A 22781-nucleotide genomic window follows, 5' to 3' on the forward strand; every position below is an offset into this window, starting at 1 on the left:
AAATCCTTTCTATCTAGCTTAATCTTTTTTTCTACAAATCTGAATTGAGATATGATTGTCTCCTCTCTCCTGGTCCTCCCTGTTTCTCTTTGAATAGAATAAAACCATCTCCCTGTCCTCTCCTCCTTCCACCACTTTTGCTATCATTTTCTCTTTTACAATGCTCTTCATTTTAGCTTTGCTAGCACTGATATTTAAAACCTCTTGATCTCTCTTAACAGCCTGCTTTACAATTCTATCTGCCACCTCATTGCCAATAACACCATAACATGCTGGTATCCATATGAATTTATCAATGCCATCATATTTATTCTGTAGGTTGTTTGTAAAATCTTTATTAAAATTTCTGGTCTGCCTTCTGAAGCTGGCCAATGATCAACCAGAGTCTGACTTTGACGCCTTTTTTAAGTGTCAAAGTCAGACTCGTATGTATACATACATACATACATACATACATATATATGTATACATACATATACACACACACACACGTGTGTGTGTATATGTATGTATGTATACATACATATACACACACACACGTGTGTGTGTGTGTATATGTATGTATACATACATACATATACACACACACACACGTGTGTGTGTGTGTGTGTGTGTGTGTGTGTGTGTGTGTGTGTGTGTGTAAATGAAAAGTAAATAATAAACAAGAATTCAAATTAATTTAAAATAATTTTTATTTACACAAATGTACAAGTCACTCTGAATAGTCAGCCTGTGTGAGGGTCAGGACAGAGACAAAGTAAGCTGATCTACTAACAGACCAAACAAAAAAAATCATCTCTAGGCAGTACTGCTAAAATCAAAGCCCCTCCCCCTTTTTTTCATTGTATAAAGAACATAGAAACATGTGAAACAGTCCCTGAGCTGTTCATAAATAACAAAGAGTTCTTACACACTGACACCACCTGCTCTAGGTTAAAAGGACGTCCATTACTAAACGTAAGTGATGAAAGAAACACACATTAATAAAACATATAAAGTGAGTACAGTCACGGGATAGACTCGATCACATGTGAATGACTGCACACACGCCTTTCCAATAAATTACTTTAAACGGTGATCATCGTAGGTTCTGTGACAGTCCTCGCTGAAATCAAACGGATCTATTCCATCACTGTCACGATGTGTGAACAGGCTCGTCCACTCACAGAACAACAAACACATAGTTCTGTTGCATACACAGTATACAGATACAACTTCTCTCTAAATGAACAGCATCCACACAAACCTGGGATCGTGGTAAGCACATCTCTAACACAACAGCTTTTGTTGGAGTGGGATCATAAACACACATGATGAAGAGGACTGAGGCCCTGCAGAGTAATTCCTCCATCATCAAATATTCACCTGAAGAGCAAATTATAGAAGACTGTCTTTGAGAGAAGATGATGAAAATGTAAAGAGCAACATATGGACTCATAGGTTAAAAAGTTATTTTAAGAACGAAATACATCTAAATAGCCCAACATCTACCATGGAGCTAAGTCCCACCGCCCAGAGAGACACAGGGCCGACTGCTGACTGCGTCCTCTCAGCTGTCAATCATTTCAGAAAGCTCTTGCAGCAGGTCGTCCTCTCCGATACTGGGGTCCACATCATCATCAAGGTGGTCGTCAGTAAACTCATTGATCAGCTCCTCGAAGTCATCCATGGCAGAGGTGGAGGCAGCGGCGCTCGAGCTGGAGGCAGCCCGGGATGCTGCAGTGCTGAGCCTCCTTGATCTGGGCTGAGAGGGTGTCTTCTGTACTGGGCTGAACGACAGAAAGCCTTGTTACTTCATTTCACGCAAACAGAGAAAAACTGACATGCTCTCAGAGAGGAACCTCTTCACCAAAAGCAGAGACACAAATAAATCTCAGGGAACCACTACAAAAACAACAGGTCAGACACGTACAGCTGACACCCGTGGCTCACGGGGTTGCCATGGAGCTTGCAGCAACTGGACAAAAACCCAAGATTAGGTACCAAGCTCCTACTACAACTGAAGGTGCACTGAGTACGAGAGCACTGAAAAATAGGATCATTTTTACCCAGGATGAGACAAACATCCATGAGTACATCAGGAGACGGCTACCACATCGCACGCTTAGTGAATACCTCACTGAGCAGAAACCCAAGAAAGAAGAGGAGCGAGGAGAAGAACAGTGATGGAAGGACAGGACTCTGCACGCTATGTACCACCGGCAGACAGAGGAAGTGGCTGAAAGGCAGCACAGGAACAAGCTCTGAGCACAGATCCATGGAGGCTGAGGTCTACCACACCAGGCAAGACCCCAGGCTGTGGAAAGATGCCCCTGAGACAATCCAGCACATAACAGCAGGGTGCAAGACGCTAGCAGGCAGGGCATACATGGAACGCCATAACCAAGTGGCCGGCATAGTGTACAGGAACATCTGTGCCGAGTGTGGGCTGGAAGTAGGGCTGATATGACCAAAGTCTCATATCCCGATATCAGACATCCATCGTCCGGTAACGATATAAATCACAAACATGTAACATTTTCTGTAAAGGCTGTGAATCTCGGGCAGCTCGACCTGCGTGAAGTGTTTCCAGCTGTGCGTCGTGTAGCTGAGTCGAGTGTTTTAACGATGCATGAAACGACACATGTTTAGACACAAGTTGTAACGGCGCCGTTTTCTTTCAAAGTTTGAGTCTGAGCTTTATTTTTAGCACCTGGCGTCTTTTTTACTTCTCATCCGTAAACTCTCTGCATCTTTTATGTGATTCAGTTTATTTTGAAAAGTCTCAACAGGATCTTGAGCTTTATTGTGAAAGGTTTATGTGGAACATAAACAAGCGGAGACACGATGGTTTTACTGTCGTTGTTGCTAACAACAACACATAAAAACAGGCGCTTGTCGTCCGTAGTGTGGTTGTATTAAATCTAAGACAGAGAGACCTTTAATAAAGCCGCTACAGTGACCATCAGAACATGAAAACAGCTGGAAACAGTTTATTTTGCAACAGCACCAAACAAACGATAGCGTAAATGAAACGATGTTTTTATATCGTCATCAGATATATATCGTTACATCGAACAGCCCTAGCTGGAAGTCCTGAGGTCAACATGGGAGACGCCCCCAAGGGCGGAGAATGACCGAGCTAAGATCCTGTGGGACTTCCAGATACAGACGGACATGGTGGTGGTAGACAAACAGAGGAAGACGGCCGTAGGGATGGATGCAGCGAATGACAGCAACATGAGAAGCTGGAGAAGTACCAAGGGCTCAGAGAAGAGCTGGAGCAGGTGTGGAGGGTGAAGGTGACGGTGGTCCCAGCAGCAACCATAAAGCTCAAACAAGCTCAGACTGGTTTCCCAAACCTGATAGTAAGTGTACTGTAGTCAAACGGCGTCCATAGTTACTAGATCCCAATCCAACATAGCACATTTGATGTGCAGTCAACAATGCAAAGCACCACATCAGTGTGGACCAACATCTCTGAGGAATGTTTCCAGCACTGTGTTCGGTCTCTACCACAGTAATGACTGTGTTTGTAATGAAGTGCATACCGAACATAAATACTTATTTTCTGCTCTCACTTGCTACTTTTATTGTTCTTTCCCCAAAGCCAGACTGAATGGAACCAATGAGCACTGAGCTGGGGGCAGCAGCACACTAACGCTGATCTGTTTTTCTGTCTGGACTCTCGTTTACCTTTGGGGCACCGTGCAGGACTCTCTGGTGGTCGCACCACTGATGGGCAGACTGCTCTCTGGGCCTAGACTCTGTGTGAAGACAGGGACGGTCTGAAGCTCCTCTCCTGTTGGGCTAGAGCTGGAGGCAGACTCCAGCTGGGTGAAGTGACTCCATGCAGCATCCACGCCGGTGGATGGGAGAGTCTGACGAGGCAAAACAAATTCACAGCACACGAGTAATTAGTCCCTCCTCCTTCATCTGCATTCGTCTGTACAGGATTATCACAATAGAAATTAAACATGAAGTGCATCACACTGGACACATGCACCCTTACATGTCTGTCACTGGTTCGTGGCTCCTCTTTCGGTGCAGAGGGGCTGTTTAGAGGTTTAACAGCAACTACAGCAGACTGTTGTGCTCCCCGCCTCCTCTGGCCAGGCTTAACCAGCACTGCAGGCTTCATCACAGACGGTTTCACATTCAGTTTCGGTCTCTCTGTAAGTACAAAGTAATGCTTTAGTCTGCAGAGACTTTCCTGCCTCACACCATAGTTTGGTCACTCTGGTTAGACGTCACATGCTTTTGTTTCTTTTCACACTCCAAGAACTATCAGAGCGAACCCCAGTGTGTCGCTACAAACTACAAGCACTGGGAAACTGTTTGGCTCAAACTAAGCATGCACCTCCTGGTTGGGTCCGTTTAAGGTCAGCTTACAGTGCAGGGACAGGACTTTTTGACCCCCTGCTAAATTTGCATGTTTGCTCACTTACAAAGAAATGAACAGCTTCTAATTTGTGTTTAATCCTTGTTGGCAGGTACAACTCTAAGACATTTCTTTTAGGTGGTCACCGCGTTTAAGAAATTCTCAGGAGGGGTTTTTCTTGCTCGGCCACTCGAAGTTTCAGTTCCTCCCACAGATAAAGGACCAAACACTGGCTGATCGTAGGTGTTCTGGCAGAGGGAAGCAGGCTGCTGTCCAAGATGTTACCATGCACGGCCCACTCCATGCAGTGGAGTCACACTGCTCCCTGGCAGACCTCCACAGAACGGAGCTGCTCCTTCAAACACCGCGAGTCAAACTGATGACAGAGGACTTGCTGTTGGTGTGACCACGAGCCTGCTCTGCATGGTGTACACGTTACGGACTGATTCTTACACAGCGCTTCTCTACTCTCCTGGAGTACTCAGGGGGACTTTGTGGGTGTGAGTTAATCCATTATGGTACAGTTTAACTACACCATACCAATGTATAGCTTTTATGTAATGCGTTTTCTTTTCTGGATTCCTGGTTGATATTCTGCCCCTCTCCATTAAAACGATCCCTGCTCCAGGCTGCAAGCCAAGTATCCTTGGGCAAGATGCTCACCCCATGGTGCTCACCCCATGGTGCTCACCCCATGGTGCTCTCTGATGCATCCACCGGAGTGTGAATGTGTGAGAGGAAGCACCTGCGCATAGATCAAGTGCTTTGAGTGCACTTGGCTTAGAAAGATGAGTGACAGCACGAGTGATACAGTACCTTTGGTATCTGCAGTGTGCTCTGGGGACTCCCGATTCGTGTCCATCGCTTCCTCGGCAGTAGAGGCTCCTGTCACACGAGGCTGCTCCAGTGGTGACAGTGCAGAGGACACCTGCGTCTTCTTGTCTGGAGCGACCCTGGAGCTGGACTTTGTCCCAGCCTGCTGTGGTGAAGAGCTCTGCACAGTAACAACAGCAGCTGTTGTTTCAGGAGCGGCCACACCGTTTCCAGGCGGTGCAGCCGTTGACCTGAGAGTAATCAGCTTGTGAGCAGGAACTCTTTCGGTGGAACCGGCACATGGGGTTTTGGAGGAAGGCGAGGAGGAGGAGCGCGGTGATGAAGGAGCCTTCCTTTTGACGGTACTGCTGGCATTCTGATTGTGAGAAGGCTCCGTTTCAGGTTCTCCCACTTTGCCTTGTTCCAACATTTCCTGCTTTCGAAGGCGTTTCTCCCGCATGATCTCCTCAAAGGTCTTCACCTTGATATTGTTACTGGTCTACAAAGAGAGAAAATTAGCACTGCCAACAGCCCGATGACAAAGAAACCAACACTGAAGAAAAACAGAAAGCAGACAGTACCTGGGGTTCAGGAGATGCACTTCTGTGTGGCTTCTTCTCTGCGGCGATGCTGCTAGCTAAGTTCAACATAAGGTTCATGTTAGTGTTTCAAAACCACGTTAGGAGAAAACAAAACAATCCAGCAACACTTTCCTATATGGTCTACAATCTCTGTGTAAACAATCTATGAGCCTCGTCCAATCAGACGTCTGTAACTGAAAACAGGCATTGTGAAGAGGAAACCAGCTGCAGTCTCAGATGGGCGCGACAGCAAAGGTAGGTCTGATTTATGATGTTATGTTTATCAGTTGTGGACACGTGTGTGGTCTTCTGTGGCTGGTTCAGTGAACCTGCAGACCCTTTGGACTCTGTGAGATCTATCGGCTTTTAGAGAACGTGTGGTTTGCTTGGGCACACGATGTGATGGCTCGGTCGTGTGTGTTGTGTGAGAAAATGATACTTCGTTTGCAGCATGTGGCGCTATGCGTCAGGGGCACGCGTAAGCATAAAAACGCCGTTATGGAGCGGCTTAATCTCGCCTCATTTCCAGCCATTTTACAGCAAAGGAGTCGCGCACAATAGAAGGAATGAACAATGGAACATGTATTCACCCACCCAGGGGAATTATGGCCTTTGTCACGGCCTGTGTTACACAGTCTTACCAACAGTTCATATAAATGTCCCCCCAAGTGGTGCCGACCAGTCAAAACCAAAGGCCATCAGAAAGACAGTGTAACAGATGTGCATGCACTTCCTGTAATAGCACAGATGTAATATGCAAAAAAGCAGCCTTACTTTGGGGGGCCAGCTTCTTAATGCGCAGCAGGCGGGGCTTCTTGGCACCGCTCTCCTCAGCGTTAGACCTCTTCCTGTTTTCAGCGTCCACTGCCTGCTCGAGCTGACTCCTTGCTGCCTTCTCCATGCGGATTTCTTCCAGGGTCTTTACTCTAATCCGGCCCGCGTTTGCGACCTCAGGCCCAGCTGTGTGGGCCTCCTCCTGGCTCTTGCCCTGATCTCGCTCTGCTGTGTGATTGACCTCAGGGCGGGGCTTCTGTTCCAGCTCCTCCTCTTGTCTTTTCTTCTTGTCGTGAAGAATCTCAGAAAATGTTTTGACATTGCAGAGGGAGGCGTCGTTCGTGGCGATGGCTCGCTTTGTTCCACTGCTGGCTTTGCTCTCGGTGGCTTCTGTGGCTCTGGTGCTTTTCTGGTTGTCGCGCTGGGACCTGACCGCCTTCTCCTGTTTGATCTGCTCCAGAGTCTTTATGTGGATAAGCTCAGGAACCTTCTGTGACACCGCACTGCTCTCAGCTGCAACCATGACAACACGTTCTAGCGCATGGCTGTGATTTATATTATTCCACAATCGATGTGAGTGTAGCTCATATCAGCCTGCTTACCTGGTTGACTGGCTGCAACGGGATCACAAAGCAATCCAAGTCTTTCCTTAACAGGTTTGAGAGCTGAAGAAACAGAAGACAGACGAGGCTTCAGTGTGAATGGCAGCATAACGAGTCAGAGGCCACAGCTGCAGCTCTTACAGCACTGACCTTTGTGAGGGGGCAGAAATGGTTGGTCCACATCCACCACCCTACCCAAACGCTTAGCCAGACTCCTTTTCAGGGGGACATCTTCTGCACTTCTTAGATCTATGTCAAGGACAAGCAATGAGCTTTTAATCTCTACATTATTACTCACAATAGTATCTGACAACTGCAGCAAGAGAGCAAGTTTACCAGTGCTGTTAATCTTTCTCCCAAGTCTTTTAGTCACACTAACTCTGGCTCCCCCAGGCTCTACAAACACCAGAGAGATGAGAGTTAAAACACAGAACAGTTCAAGTTTAAAGTAGATCTGCCTCAGCAGCAGCAAACAGGAGCGCCACCAACGTTACACAGAAGACTGGGAAAACACAGCTGTTACACTTTTTACCATCTCGTGAGTCAAATACATCTGGTCGAAATAACGTCTGGATGTTTTCTTTCTCCACACTGGTGGATGTTTCGGTAGTCTGGAGGGGGTAACCGGCCCTCTTCATGCTGGCCTTAAGGGCTTTCCTTAGCCGGATCTCCTCCAACGTGCTCACTCCAAAGTTCAGGGAATCGTCTGTGAAGACAAAAGGTTTTAGGAGATGTGGGAGGCTAAGATGCTTAACTCACAAACCCAGATACGATGTCAGGTGTGAGCTTGTGTCTCTCTGCTGCTGCACCTGATTTGGGCAGCTTTCTAGGCGAAGGGCCACCCTTTCCCTCCTCTCCCTCTTCTGAGAACTGGTCTGAAAGACATCCGTGATGAGAATCAAAAAAACATTAACTTCATTGCAGAAATACATGTTTTCTAAAGTCAGGTTCAGCTCACCGTCCTCATCCTCATCATCGTCTGCTGGATTAATCACGACTGGTGGATGGGTGGGGCTCGGCACCGGCTCCTGCGTATCAGTCTTGACACTTCTGAGCTGAGGGTTCACTGTGGCTGCCGGGACAGTCTGTTCCTCGTGGTGCTGTTCCTCCTCCTTCCTTGCGTCTGGGACGGTAACAGCCATGGTCATTAGTAGGGCTGGGCCATATCATACACGCTACGAGAACACGCATGTGCAGTGCCTTTGTTTTCATACGCACATGGCAGTAAAAGCATGGCGGCGACAGAGAATGAGAAGGGCGAAAGCGGATCGTTGAGTGAAACGGATGAACCAGAACTGGTTTGTAAAAACGCTGCAACTTCAGTAGGGCTGCTACGAGTAGTCGACTATCAAAATCATCACGACTGATTTAATAGTCGACGCGTCGTTTGAAGCTTTGTAAGATCACAAAGGACGCAGGAATCAGTAGCAGGATTTAAGAGTGTAATAACGGACTGAAACAGAAGATGGCAGCACTGCATGTACAAGGATGCCAGCTGCCGTTAAACCCCGAAGAAGAAGAAGCTGTGTCCCAGAATTCATAGCGCGAGCTGTGTCCCAAAACGTCGGCTGCATCCTCCTGAGGACCCGGCCTTTGCGGTCTACGTGGGCCGGGTCCTTCAAAGACCGAGAAGGCCGGAAGTGCGAGGCTGTGAAATGTGACGGTCCAGCCTTCAGATTAGCGTCGCCGCTGTCTCGGAGGAGTTTAATAAACTCGCCGTCTGCTCCTTGCTGTCTAAAATCTAACCGGACACTGGAGTAAACTCTCGACTGTCTCACACACTGTTTAATCAGTTTTCTGTTTGACGTTTAGTCAGCTGTGTGAAAACCAAGGAGGAACCCACCCAGGGGATTAATAAAGTTTTATTTTATCTAATAATCTAATAACTTTGATCTCAGCCAAATGATTGACTCAGGAACAAATAAAACAGAGAAAAAAGGCAAACAATTACATTTTTAAGTTCTCCGAGTGACTTATAGCATGTTTAACCTGAGTAGTGAAAGAGCGGGGTCTGAAAACGACGAAGCCGGGAGTCCGCTGTTCTCGCCGGCTGTGTGACCATTGAACCCCCTGCTCGCTATCGAGCTGGTGGGTAACAGACGTCTCCGAACACGTCGAAGCACTTTTGCAAATATGCGATATCTTGATAAACCGAGCAGATATTTGATGTTTACACAGCTACTTTCTCGCCTGAAAATATGTTAAACGTTTATTTTGTGACCCAGAAACATTAGTAAGAGTAATTTTAAAACTTAGCAGCGGCCGCCATTGTTGGAAACTGGAGTTTGGCTGGGCCACGCTATGAATTCTGGGATATGGTGGGCCACGAAGGACACACCCGACCCATCCTTCAAATTCGGGGAAATGAAGGACGCATTTGTCGGCTGCATTCAGAGGAGTCGACGAATTGGGACAGCCTCGTCGTCTGGCTGTGACGTAATCGGCCTTCAAATGCGGCCTCAGGAGGATGCAGCCGACGTTTGGGACACAGCTGCGGCCCAGCTCAGCTGTCAACAATGGCGGCAGCTAGTTAGTTTTAATGTTACTCTTATTATTCTTTCTGGATCACAAAATAAACGTTTAACATGTTTTCAGGTGAGAATGTAGCTGTGTAAACCTCAAATATCTGCTCAGTTTATCAAGACACCGCATATTTTCAAAAGCGCTCCGACGTTTTCGGAGACGTCTGTTACCCACTAGCTCGATAGCTAGCCGGGGGCTAGGCTAACTAGAGCCGTGAGAACACCGGACTCCCGGCAGATCGTTTTCAAACCCCCCGCCGTCTTTCACTACTCAGGTTAAACATGATATATAAGTCACTTAGATAACTTAACAATGTTGTTGTTTGTTATTGTTTTTCAGTATTTTATTTGTTCCTGAGTAAATCGGTTTGGCTGAGATTAAAGTTTTTACACTGAATAAACGTCAAGCAGACAGCTGATTATCAGAAGTGTGAGATGCTGGAGAATTTACTCCAGTGTCCTGTTATATTTTAGATAGCAAGGAGTTTATTAAACTTCACCGAAACAATCTGCAAATTTCATTAAAAGTTAAACTGTCATCTTGTCTTTATTTTTAGTTAGCACCTTAAACACTTAAAGCTGTAAGCTAATGATAGTTATATGAGAGCAGATGCTGCTGGTGCAATAAGCTGTACCTGTACGTCCAAAGGATGATGATCTGATTAGTCGGCTATCACAATAATCGTTTGTGGCGGCCCTAAACTTCACTGGTGTGGAACTGGTTTAGCTTTCGTCTGTCAGATACACAACAAAGCACTATTTTTGGTAGAGCATGCTAGCGGGCCGTCGTTATTACCGTGTTGTTTGGAAAATACGGCACACTTAAAATCATCCTTTGATTTGTCTGAAAGTCGACAGCGCTCCTTATAATCCCGTGTGCCTTATGTATGAACTCTGGTTGTGTTACTGACCTCGAAACGATTTTATGTGCACGGCGCTCGAAAATCTGTCAAATGTTTCAGTGCGACTTTGCTAAGCTACGAAGCCGCACCGCTTGATGGATTGTCGGAGCGTTATGGCTATCGTAGGCGGAGCCTCGCGGAGTGATACGTGCTGTGCTTCAACATAATGTTACCGTGTTGTGTGTGTATGACCTCTCTTTAAGTTTGTGGATGTTATACATGGTTATGCTGAGGATGTGTCGGCCAGTTTCCACTGGAAATGCCTTTTGGTTAAACTGTCAGCGAGGAGTTTGCATTTGCACTGTTACATGTTTATATTTTTACTTAAAAAAAAAACAGCTGCTTGTTTAAGTGGAAATACATTGATGGGTTTTTGCACTAACAAAGTTGTGGAGTTGTAAAGCATTTTGTCTCGTGTCAGTTATATCGTTATGGCACATTTTCAAATGTATATGGTGATAAATACTTTGGGCCAGCATCTTGCTGTAGTGGATGTAAAATGTGTGTGTTTGAACTCACTTTTATCAGGCTGGACAAAGACGCCTTCTATGTAGCGAGGCTTTTCATGGTAGAAGGCACAGTGTGGCTTCTGGCAGCCTGCCGGCTGCTTCTCCCAGTAACACGAGATCTCCTTTCGATTTTTCTGTTTTGATGAAGAACATTAACATGTAAACATTCTGTGGTGTCCATCTGTCGTGAAACAACATGCATGAGGAGAAACGCTCCTCACTCTCAGAGGAGGCTCAGAGCCTCCCTCTTGTCATGAATGGCTCCTCCTAATGACACCACTCTGGACTATGTAGCTAAGATCTGAATGAGAGGGAACGTGCCACCGTTTTAACCAGCCTCGTGTTTCTGAACAGCACTTCAAATCTGACAGAAGGAGTCAGGAGTGGAGATCCTGGTTTACAGGGAGGCTTTTTTACTCTTCATTAATGGCCATTCAAGACACACACAGCCTTGACTGGGCAAAGCCTGAAGGAGAGGACTTCAGCTTTCCTCCATTTACATTTTGCTTACCGTTATTTTCATGTGGCGAAACTTGCAGACAGCACGAAAGCAGCGTCCTTCCTGCCAGAGGCTGCAGGTGGTCTCGTTGCCCATAGCTGCCTCGCAGTGTCTGAACGGACAACTGTCTCCCTGCACAGACAAACAGTAAGCTTGGACTCTTCTTTCTGGTCACCAACACTTTCTAGCCCAATGTGTGCATGTAGCAGGCTTGTTTACTTTGCTGCAGGTAGAATAGTAAAAGAAGTAGCAGTCGTCTCCATGGCTGGTCATAGTAAAGCTGTAGTACAGGAACGACCTCTAAACCCAGCAGCTGGATCTCTTATGGGCCGACAGGAACCTCCCTGACAACACAGAGCAAACCAGACATCACATCTCAAACCAAGCCAGCACCTCTGGTACACTCTGGATGCTTTTCAAGGGAATAGGGCTGTTTGATAGAACGACATCTATCGTTTCATTTACGCTATCGTTTGTTTGGTGCTGTTGCAAAATAAACTGTTTCCAGCTGTTTTCATGTTCTGATGGTCACTGTAGCGGCTTTATTAAAGGTCTCTCTGTCTTAGATTTAATACAACCACACTACGGACGACAAGCGCCTGTTTTTATGTGTTGTTGTTAGCAACAACGACAGTAAAACTATCGCGTCTCCGCTTGTTTATGTTCCACATAAACCTTTCACAATAAAGCTCAAGATCCTGTTGAGACTTTTCAAAATAAACTGAATCACATAAAAGATGCAGAGAGTTTACGGATGAGAAGTAAAAAAGACGCCAGGTGCTAAAAATAAAGCTCAGACTCAAACTTTGAAAGAAAACGGCGCCGTTACAACTTGTGTCTAAACATGTGTCGTTTCATGCATCGTTAAAACACTCGACTCAGCTACACGACGCACAGCTGGAAACACTTCACGCAGGTCGAGCTGCCCGAGATTCACAGCCTTTACAGAAAATGTTACATGTTTGTGATTTATATCGTTACCGGACGATGGATGTCTGATATCAGGATATGAGACTTTGGTCATATCGCACAGCCCTACAAGGGAATATTTAAACACTCAGTGTCAGTGTGTACCAGGAACCACACAGGGATGCTGCATCGCCCAAATGTCTACAAATGCTTTGGTTTTTGTAAACAAACAAAACAAAAACAGACATTACTTGGATACTTTGTTTAGCACAGAGCTGTGTATGAGCCAATGTGTGAGCGTTTCAGGAGCAGCTGTGGATGAAAAGGCTCCACACACTGATACACAACAGCAGCAGTGATGACAATGGCATAGTTTAATGTGGAAGCGCACACACCGTGAGGACCAAACAGCAGCGCTGGTCCTGCATCAATAGTAGTGAAACTCTCTGACCTGAGGGTCGTTAGGCTGGACAATCAATTACTATTCAATTAATTCTACACCATCATACCGTCCTGTTCTCAGCAGCTCAAAAACGTTGCATCAAAGCGCAGGGCGAACCTCAGAATACTGATATGCTGGCATTTCTTCACCGCAGCCAGCACTGTAATTGTATCCGAATACTCGATTGAATAATCGATTACTAAAACAATCGACAGCTGCAGCAGTAGTCTGAGTACAGCCAGAGCTACAAAATGACCTCCAGCAGGCCGCTGATGTGAAGGTCTCTGATCAAACAATCAGAAACGGACTGAGGAGGGTGGCCTGAGGCTTGTGGTTTGCCATGACCTCCAGGTCCACCACTGGTGCCCTACGCTGCTGCAGTGGGTCCTGGGATCCTCCTGGTGCACGACAATAACCACAATATGTCCCCGTGTATGTATTCAACACATATGTAAGACTGCTTTCTTCCATTTGTGCAACATCTCTAAAGTTAGAAATATCCTGTCTCAGAGTGACGCTGAAAAACTAGTTCATGCATTTATTACTTCCAGGCTGGACGACTGTAATTCATTATTATCAGGAAGTCCTAAAAACTCCCTGAAAAGCCTTCAGCTAATCCAAAATGCTGCAGCAAGAGTCCTGACAGGGACTAGAAAGAGAGAGCAGATTTCTCCTGTTTTGGCTTCCTGTTAAATCCAGAATTCAAAATAGTTCGGGCTGGACCAGGTGACCCTGGATCCTCCCCTAGTTGTGCTGCTGGGTGCTCCCCATGACACGATGACTGTTTCTTCTTCACTCAATTTTTAATTCAGTTCGTTTCATTTATAAAGCACCAACCCCCGACGTGCACCCAGCACCTCCACAGAGGGTCGTTGTCAGCCCCTCCCTCAGCCTGGTTCTGCTGGAGGTTTCTTCCTGTTTAAAGGACGTTTGTCCTTCCCACTTCTGCCAAAGCGCTCATATGATTGTATTCTTTACTTTACAATAGAAAGTGCCTTGAGGTGACTGTTGTAGTGATTTGGCGCTTTGTACAAAAAAAATGAATTAAATTAAGCACTGCTAAGGTCACCGAGGACCACCACCAAGTTTAGCAGCACTAAAAACCCAAATAAAGATACTTAGGGTCAAAGATATTTGACCAGTTTGTAAAAGTTCTGAATCTGTACATCACCAACTAGATTCCAAGTCAAACAACAAGAAAACTTAAACAACTTGACGAATTTGTAGAAAAGGCAACAATAGTGCAGTGAGAGTAATCTGTAAAGCTGACCTGTACTCGTGGGAGATGCACTGCTGCTCATTTACCTGAGGTAGTAGAGAAGTGGTCTGCCTCCTGAGTGCACAGCTGGTACGGAGTCTCCACAGTAGTAAGGAAATCCTGAAGGAACACTTGATCCATGAGATAAGAGGAAAAGTGGGGTGGGTCTCCCAAAGACATTAGTCTTCCTACGACTTCCCATTTCTGAGACATCCTGATCTCTGCCAAACCGCTAAACAATACTGATGCTGATGCAATCAAGTCCTTTGGGCATTGCTTGTAAACCATCATTGATACTATTTGGTGGCTACTGAAATAAATAAGTAGGGGGACATAAACAGCATGAACAAGAAAAAATAGAAGAAACTCTAAGCGATGTGGGGAAAAAGTTGAGAAAGGTGGCGTGGTTGGCGGGAAAATCCTCAGCTTCTTCTTGGGCTTGTTGGCATTTACACATTTTGTGACATTTGAATGCTGGAGGTTGGGAGGAAAACCGTGCAGGACTTTCATGTCTTGGTTACCAAATGCTGGAGAAAAAAAAATTCTTCTGCCAATCAACTGGGGGCAAATTATCCGGATCCAGGGATCCCCAAAGAGGGCCAAGAGGACGGGTTTAAACCTACAAATACATCAGAAACACTCCCCGGGGAACTGAAAGGTGGTTATTGAAAGACAAACAGGACAAACACTCCACACAGCAACATGAAACAAGTGTGCTCGGACACACGCACATACTTTTACACTTCAAGTGTCTCATGCAGGAAAATCTACAAGTGTCGTTTTTGGGAGGCTTCACTCTACACACGCAAGCCTCAGCCTGCCAGTGACAACCGGCCTTAATGATCGTCGTCATCTTAATTAGGACACAAACAGCAATTAAACCGAAACACTCAGATAACAATAACGAATCTCAAACTCGAGGAAAAGATCAATTTAAAGACCAAGACAGCCAAGAAAACATTCACATACTTACTGTTGAATTACAAAAAGTGTCTCAAAGCTAATGAACTACGTGACTCCCAGTCGGAAAATGCCTTGCCTTTATAGCTAACCTGGCTAACTAGTGTCTAGTTTAAAAATGTGAACTCTTAAATTATTATGATTAATAGATGAGCACTTTTTAGCTCGTGTACATAACAGAGGCCTACCGAAACCTTGGACGGTTAGCGACCTTATCGTTAGCTAAGCGTTCACACGGCCGTTTATTACCGTGGTATTCACGTCCGTGTTGTAACGTTTCAATGTAACTGCATACATATGATGTAAACAGTGTATGTAGTGTTCAATTACCAGTTTAAAATTTAAAAAGATATTTGAAAACTTGTAGAATATAGCAAGAAAAACCCGAACCCGCTCGAAGAAAACCAGAACTGCTCTCTGACTCAAGCAAAATGGCGACGGTGGAATACAAATACGAGGAGGGGGGCTGCGTGCTGTGTTCAAGTCGCAAGGAAAGATCGGACATTCGAAAATTACATTTCATTGTGCAGAATTCGCATTACCGTAAGCTCCCTCCAACATCAGAAACGCTAACTAATAATCACACTGAAAGAAAAATGAGACATCGCTTTCTGATTTCAAACATGTGCTTTTTATTTTATTTATTTAAAAGTAAAAACCGGACAGTAGGGTCCGTGCTAGTGATGGTAAATTCGGTTATTTTTACTGAATCGAGTTTGAATGAGTCACTCACCGAAGTGAATCGTGTTTGAGTCATATGAGTCACAGAGTCAGTTGCCCAGAGAGTGCAAAAAATATACATTTTTACTCAAACTTAATTTGTTTCTCTTTTCATGTAAATCCTACTGCTAAGATGAGTGATTGAAAAAGAAAAACAACTAGTTTTATAGAGCAAAAAAAAGATTTCTAATGGGAACATTTATTTTTATTTTATTAGTATTTTCCTCATATCGTTAGCTTCATAGCATAAGTGCCTAAGTCATTGACTTAGTCAAATGACTTAGGCAATTATGCTATGAAGCTAACGATATGTGTCAAATATATATTTTCTCATCTAAATGTCCACTGAGCTGTGAGCCAGGGGGCGGTAATGCGCCTTAACATTGGTTGCCAACCAAGAAGAAGAAGAAGAAGCTGTGAGCCAGGAGGGAGGGGGTGAGTAACTTAAATGTGCTGCTAGCATGTTAGCAGAGCGATGCTACTGTGAACTGAGGAGCTGTTGTCTTGAGGTGAGCTTCTACTCAGGGTTTGTTCTTCATGTTCAGAGCAGAAATGTTTTTGTTAAGAAACTGTCTGTTGTTTTTTTCCACACAATTTTAATTATAAGCTAGATATATTTCTACTAATGGAATTAGTTTGCTAACAGCAACAGGGATGCGTCAGTGAGTCAGTTGGACTCGTGAATCATGATTCACGAGTCAGTAAAGTGATTCTCGAGTACTGAACGATTCGTTCATGATTCGCGCATCACTAGTCCGTGCACAGTTGAGACTGCCCCCTGCTGTTAGCTCCTATGTCGTCGGCAGAAAACAGACGGAGCAACTTGAAGTTAGCTTTCCATGCAAACTGACAAAAGTAGTACCGGGACACTGACTGCTAGTTTTTACACACTTCGATGGACACTGTTCAGGTTTGTGAGTCTTTTAAAGTGCTTAAGTTGACGTGAGCTAGCGTTAGCACGCAGCTGCTTTAACCAGGGCAGCGTCAGTTAGCTGCAAGGTGACCAACACGTCTCGCCGTTTGCAGAGGTACTTTTCGTTTATACCTGGTTGCGTGTCTTTGGTGCACAGAAAGCGATGGCTGGGTTTTCTCCGGACCTTGGACCGCTGAAGGAGCCTTTGGGATTTATTCGTGTCCTCGAATGGGTAAGCACTGTCACAAACATGTCTTTGTACATTATTCATCCCAATCAGCGTGAAGTGTCGAATATTCGCTGCGATGTCTCCTAGGAGTCATTTGTCCATGTTCCTGGCACCAGTAATAAAACTGGTAAGTTTTATTTCTCAGTTTCCTCATGTTAACCTGGAACAGGGTGTCCGCTTTTATCACACCATAACACCTGATTATGTGTAGGACTGGGGAATCCCACTGTGGCACTCCCAGTGCGGCTGGTACCTGCTGTTGTTGAACCGTGGGGTGAATTTGATGTGGAGTGGCAGCTGCTTGGCTTGTGTTGGATCAAGCTGTAAATCTCACTTGTGTTTGAGCGCAACTGCCCTTTGACTCCGAATAGACTGATCATGAAGGAAAGAAACACATTAGGATTGAGCCCTGTGTGCCTGCACATATGGTGGTGCTCTGTGTATTTTGAGCACCACCAAATCCACGCGCGGACTTGTTTAAATGACTGTAAGGTCGGATCTGCTGATTTTTCCTGTCAGTGGGTTCCATTGGAATGCACAGTAATGTTTGTTTCAACAACGTAAACAAAGAGCCAGCAGAATTATCCACTGTGCCAAAGTGTTGAGCCGCCCTGGTTTGTTGACAGACGGCAGCTGTCTCATAGCTGAGCATTTATAAATGGCTTTCTTTGTTACAGCTGTTTAACACTGACCTGTGAATCATATATATATAAACCCTTTGTTTCCTAACAGCTCGACACAAAAGCCCATAAATACAGTCTTGTATTTATTATTGACAATATTTTATTTGCTTGCCAGACATTCTAATCTGAAAGATGAAAATCAGCCTGGAAGAAGAGAAACAAAGCCTCGTACACCCATTCGCACATGTGCTGTCTAACATTTGAATAGTAAATTTGTGCATTGGAGGAAAACCTGAGGTTAAGTATCTCACCCAGCAAGCTTTGGCATTCAGAGCTGGCACTGGAGCCACCGGGAATCAAAGCATCAGCCTTGCAGTTAGTGGTTTACCTGCCCTTCCTCCTGAGCTACAGCTAGCAGAGATTTGGCTGTTTGTGCTGTGTTCAGAGCTGATGCTGTGTAGTTGGTTTGTAGTTGCATTTGTTTTACATATTTAAGGCAGACAGTCAACACCAGTGTGAACTCTTTGAAGTTAACACAGAGGACTTTTGTGCTATCTGTTATTAGGGCTGTGCGATATGACCAAAGTCTCATATCCCGATATCAGACATCCATCGTCCGGTAACGATATAAATCACAAACATGTAACATTTTCTGTAAAGTCTGTGAATCTCGGGCAGCTCGACCTGCGTGAAGTGTTTCCAGCTGTGCGTCGTGTAGCTGAGTCGAGTGTTTTAACGATGCATGAAACGACACATGTTTAGACACAAGTTGTAACGGCGCCGTTTTCTTTCAAAGTTTGAGTCTGAGCTTTATTTTTAGCACCTGGCGTCTCTTTGTTGCTTCTCATCCGTAAATAATCTGCATCTTTGACATGATTCAGTTTATTTTGAAAAGTCTCAACAGGATCTTGAGCTTTATTGTGAAAGGTTTATGTGGAAAACAAACAAGCAGACAGCGGAGCCACGTGATGGTGTTACCGTCGTTGTTGCTAACGACAACATGTAAAAACAGGCGCTTGTCGTCCGTAGTGTGGTTGTATTAAATCTAAGACAGAGAGACCTTTAAGAAATGAATGTAGGCCCTACAGCGACATCAGAACATGAAAAAATATCGCCGTAAACAGTTTATTTTGCGACACCACGAAACAAACGATAGCGTGAAATGAAACTACGTTTTTATATCGTCGTCCGCTATATATCGTTACATCGAACAGCCCTACCTACAATTACACCTGATATGTAGAATCGGACAATAATTACATCATCTGTGGGTCATTGTCTTAAAGACACGATTTATTTGGCTTTTTCTTTTCAAACTCTTTAGAATCAGTTACAGAGTGATGCTGTCCATCCAAACCTGACCCTGCCGACCCCCCAGCATCACAGAGAGGTTATAAGCAGGGCTGCACATAAGTGGTCCGCAGGTGTGCATGCGCTGTTTTTAGTTCCTATATAAACGGCACTGTTTTTGTCCACTAGAGTGGGATTTTCACGGCACATTCTGCACCACATCTCTGTGCGTTCATCATTTGTTTGAAGCCAGCTCACCTCCTGCAACCACTTTTCTGAGAATACGCGCTTCTTTTGTGGTTCGGACTCCTCCTGGCATTTCTTTGGAGGTGGAGGAACATCACAGTAATTGCTTAAAGGAGCTTCTTCAACATCTCTAAGAGTTCTAAACAAATGTCTGTCCTCCTCCAGAAAATCTTATGTACGCAAACGTGCGTTGCAACTTCTTATCTGGTGCGCGTTTTTTATTTTGACAGCGCATGCGCACCTGCGGACCCTGTTTATAAAGAGCAGCACCATGAGACAGCATGGCATGTTGACAGAAAGCGTATGCACAGTAACTAAGAATGTCTTCAGTAGATAAAGTAAATATTAGGGCTGCTACGATTCACTGAATAGATCGACATAAATCTGTTAATCTAGCTGGATCTTATTGTTAACACTACTGGACATCTAAGATCCACGCCTTTGTTGGAAAGGTGGATGTATTCTGTGATAGGCGGAGTTCAGTCATTCAGGAGAGGTTCAGAGCAGGGCTGGGCAATATTCAATTCAATTTTATTTATATAGCGCCAAATCACAACAAAAGTCGCCTCAAGGCGCTTCATAGATACAGAGAAAAACCCAACAATCATATGACCCCCTATGAGCAGCACTTTGGTGACAGTGGGAAGGAAAAACTCCCTTTTAACAGGAAGAAACCTCCAGCAGAACCAGGCTGCTATGAGAATAGAAATCTAATATCACGATATTTCTTTGGCTGTATCACAGTACACGATATATATCGCGATACGTTCGAATGTCAGTGTCAGTGCTGTGAAGAGCCTGAAGACCAGACTGAAACCTCTCAAGAACATCGTGTCCATTTACAAAAGATTGCAGCTGAACAAACACAATCTTTTCCCAAATCTTTGAGAGGAAGGGAAGCTCTGAGATAGGCCTGGACTCTGAGGGGACCGAGGAATCGAGAATATATATCTTAAAATGACGTCTTCATGCCATTACATCGTTCCTCCATCTGATCAAGGCACACAGGCTCAAACTGATCAAAAACAGCTGGTGAATATTTTAGAAAGGTCGTGTGAGGGCAGCTGTTTTATCTTATTGATAACAAACTGAACTGGGAAATATTCAGAGCAGAGTCAGTCATTGAAAAAAGACCCAGAGGATTGTTGGAGCTCAACAACATCAGAAAAACATGGACTCTTCTGCTGTTACAGACGGTCGCTCAGGATGGGAAACGACGTCGTCTTTCCGCTTGCAGCCGTCCTGCTCTCTCGTCTGGCTGAACGAGTGGTGTCATTTATCCACGGGTCCGGTTGTGGTTTCACACTCATAGTTTGTAAAGCAGCAACCTCATCAAGGACAGTTTTGCATTTATTATAAAAATGAGATGTACCAAAGCCGAGGGGAGATCTTACAACGTTTTTGTTGCAGATGGGTTAAACACACTACAACGATGTGTTGGAATAAGAGGTGTGAGATAAAAATATATCAAATGCAACATATTTTCAGCACGGTGGCACAGTGGTTAGCACTGTTGCCGCACAGCAAGAAGGTCCTGAGTTCGGTCGGGGTCTTTCTGTGTGGAGTTTGCATGTTCTCCTCGTGTTTGCGTGGGTTCTCTCCGGGTACTCCGGCTTCCTCCCACCGTCCAAAGACATGCAGCTTGTGGGGATAGGTTAATTGGATAATCCAAATTGTCACTAGGTGTGAATGTGCGAGTGAATGTGACTGTGAATGGTTGTCTGTCCCTGTGTGTTGGCCCTGCGACAGACTGGCGACCTGTCCAGGGTGTACCCTGCCTCTCGCCCTATGACAGCTGGGATAGGCTCCAGCGCCCGCCGCGACCCTGAAAAGGATCAGCGGAAGCGGATGGATGGATGGATGGCAACATATTTTCATGTTTAGGACCGGTAACTGTAGAGACAGCACAATATGTATGAGCCTGTTTAGGCCCCGACACAGACAGTCTTATCAGACTGATCTCTGGCCAGCAGACTGGAGGGGCAACACACATCAATATTAAAATCTCCAACAATTCAGGTTTATCAAAGTACGAGACCAGCTAAAAAGTGTGAAAAGTCTTGAACAAAGTCCTTGGGATATTACGGAGGTCTGTACACAGCTGCACCGAGTGTCGGGCGGGGATGCTTGCAGGGCAGCTTCTTCCTAAAACAGCCGCCACTCCACCACCACGCGCAGTCTTCCTCAGCATGTTAAGATATTCACAGTCCGAAGGTAAAAGCTGAATAAAACAGCTGGACTCACCGGCTCTCTGCCAGGTTCCCCTCACCAGCATCAGATCCAGGTCCCCGTTAGTGAAGAAGATTAGTGTTCGCGAGCGAGCATTAACAAGACTTCAGTGGCACCGAAGCGGCTGTCCGACCTGTCGGCCGTACTCCACCCGAGCTAAGACGGGTATTTGACGTGTTCTGTGGTGTGGGAGACGTTCACATGCAGCGTTTGAGACGCTCTTCATTTGTCGTGGAAGAACTTGGCGGTGTTGCCGCATCCTCCTTGATAAATGTAAATCACTGTTCCTCTGTCCTTGGAGTCTTTCTGACAGCAAACAACAAGAGTGCTGACGCTGTTTGGTCCCCTGGATGAGGAGGTGGTGTGTGTTCATGTTTATGAGCATGTGTGTCTGTGTGGCTGGAGCTTTGCCCTGTGCTTCCATGCAGGCTTTCACTGCTGAAAACCAGGCCTTTCATTAATAGATAGACCCAGCCTCAGGCCTGTGGCTCAGACCCTTACTGACCATCTATATTTGTGTTGGCTTGTGAACAAAGCTTTTTATAAAATATCTCAAACATGCTTTCAGTCTGAAAAGTGTTACAGAAGCCTTGAAATGAACGTGTTCTCGTACATCCCACGGCCACTTTCAGTCTTTGCTTCCATGTACCATGGGACGGCTGCTGTCAGCCTTAGCCGTGTCCTTTCCATGTGGAGGAGTAGCAGCTCTATCTCAGTCCCCCCAAATGACTCAACTCCTCACCCTACTGCTAACGCAGAGTCCACTCCGCCTTTCAGAGACGGGCCACTTGTAGCCGCAATGTCCTTCTAATAGTGTTAACAAAAGATGAACCTAGATGAACACATCGATGGCGTTTCTCAACAACGGTGAAGAATGGCTGCATAACGTTTAGGACGCCAAAATGTACCAGCATGGGGCATCAAATAACCCTGTACCAATGAGATTACACAACTAATAAGCCCGCCCCTCAGCGTGTTCACCACACTGTTAGCAACAGCCGGCTCATCACTACAGGCTCTGGGTCCTTTATAGTGGAGCCAGTGAGTCCACTGTTAGTTGCGAGGCCGTCACAGATGATTCTCCTTCACCGAGGACATTTCAAAGCCGTGGGTTCGGTGGTCTGGTGGGAAACAGTTGAGCTCCGAGTTTTTGGGCTGCAGGGGTTTGGCCGAGGGTCAGTCCGGTTAGCGATGCGTCAGTTAGCCTGTAAAGATAATGGCAGGGCCCACTGACCTCGTTCTCTGCTTTAGATTACATTCAACTGGGTGATATGACCCAAAATTCATTCATTCATTTATTCATTCATTCATTCATTCATTCATTCATCTTTAGCTGGATGGCGATATACTCATGTTTTTTAAAGCCATAAAGTAAGAACAGAGTTCTTAGTCACACTGTG

General features: G+C 45.4%; 2 protein-coding genes across 7 annotated transcripts in view; one reads left to right on the forward strand and one right to left on the reverse strand.

Moving 5' to 3' along the window:
* Window positions 1-674: 674 nt before the first annotated feature.
* Window positions 675-15577, reverse strand: zc3h11a (zinc finger CCCH-type containing 11A). Of its 2 annotated transcripts, none has more exons than XM_085455547.1 (17): window positions 15462-15577; window positions 14219-14291; window positions 11782-11906; window positions 11575-11694; window positions 11074-11197; window positions 8089-8253; window positions 7940-8005; window positions 7663-7836; window positions 7467-7526; window positions 7281-7379; window positions 7131-7193; window positions 6529-7041; window positions 5755-5810; window positions 5177-5672; window positions 3992-4152; window positions 3676-3860; window positions 675-1769 (listed from the first exon to the last, which is right to left on the reverse strand). In XM_085455547.1, the coding sequence occupies exons 3-17, from the start codon at window positions 11833-11835 to the stop codon at window positions 1550-1552; spliced, it is 2556 nt and encodes an 851-aa protein (XP_085311673.1). In that variant the 5' UTR covers window positions 11836-11906; window positions 14219-14291; window positions 15462-15577; the 3' UTR covers window positions 675-1549. The 2 variants fall into 2 exon arrangements, with proteins under 2 accessions (XP_085311673.1, XP_085311672.1); XM_085455546.1 differs by having other exon boundaries at window positions 15145-15577.
* A 684-nt stretch (window positions 15578-16261) lies between these two features.
* The window catches only part of sypl2a (synaptophysin-like 2a), a 36529-nt gene continuing 30009 nt past the window's right edge, over window positions 16262-22781 (forward strand). The window contains exons 1-2 of one of the 5 annotated variants that reach the window (XM_085455550.1): window positions 16262-16286; window positions 16922-16996. In XM_085455550.1, coding sequence (XP_085311676.1) covers window positions 16928-16996 — 69 coding nt within the window. In that variant the 5' untranslated portion in view covers window positions 16262-16286; window positions 16922-16927. The other 4 variants (XM_085455548.1, XM_085455549.1, XM_085455552.1 and 1 more) reach the window with 4 other exon arrangements.

Source organism: Copadichromis virginalis, linkage group LG5, assembly GCF_057382275.1.
Source record: "Copadichromis virginalis isolate Kocher_CV1m ecotype Utaka linkage group LG5, C_Virginalis_male_GT1.1, whole genome shotgun sequence".
In the NCBI taxonomy this organism is placed as follows: Eukaryota; Metazoa; Chordata; class Actinopteri; order Cichliformes; family Cichlidae; genus Copadichromis; species Copadichromis virginalis.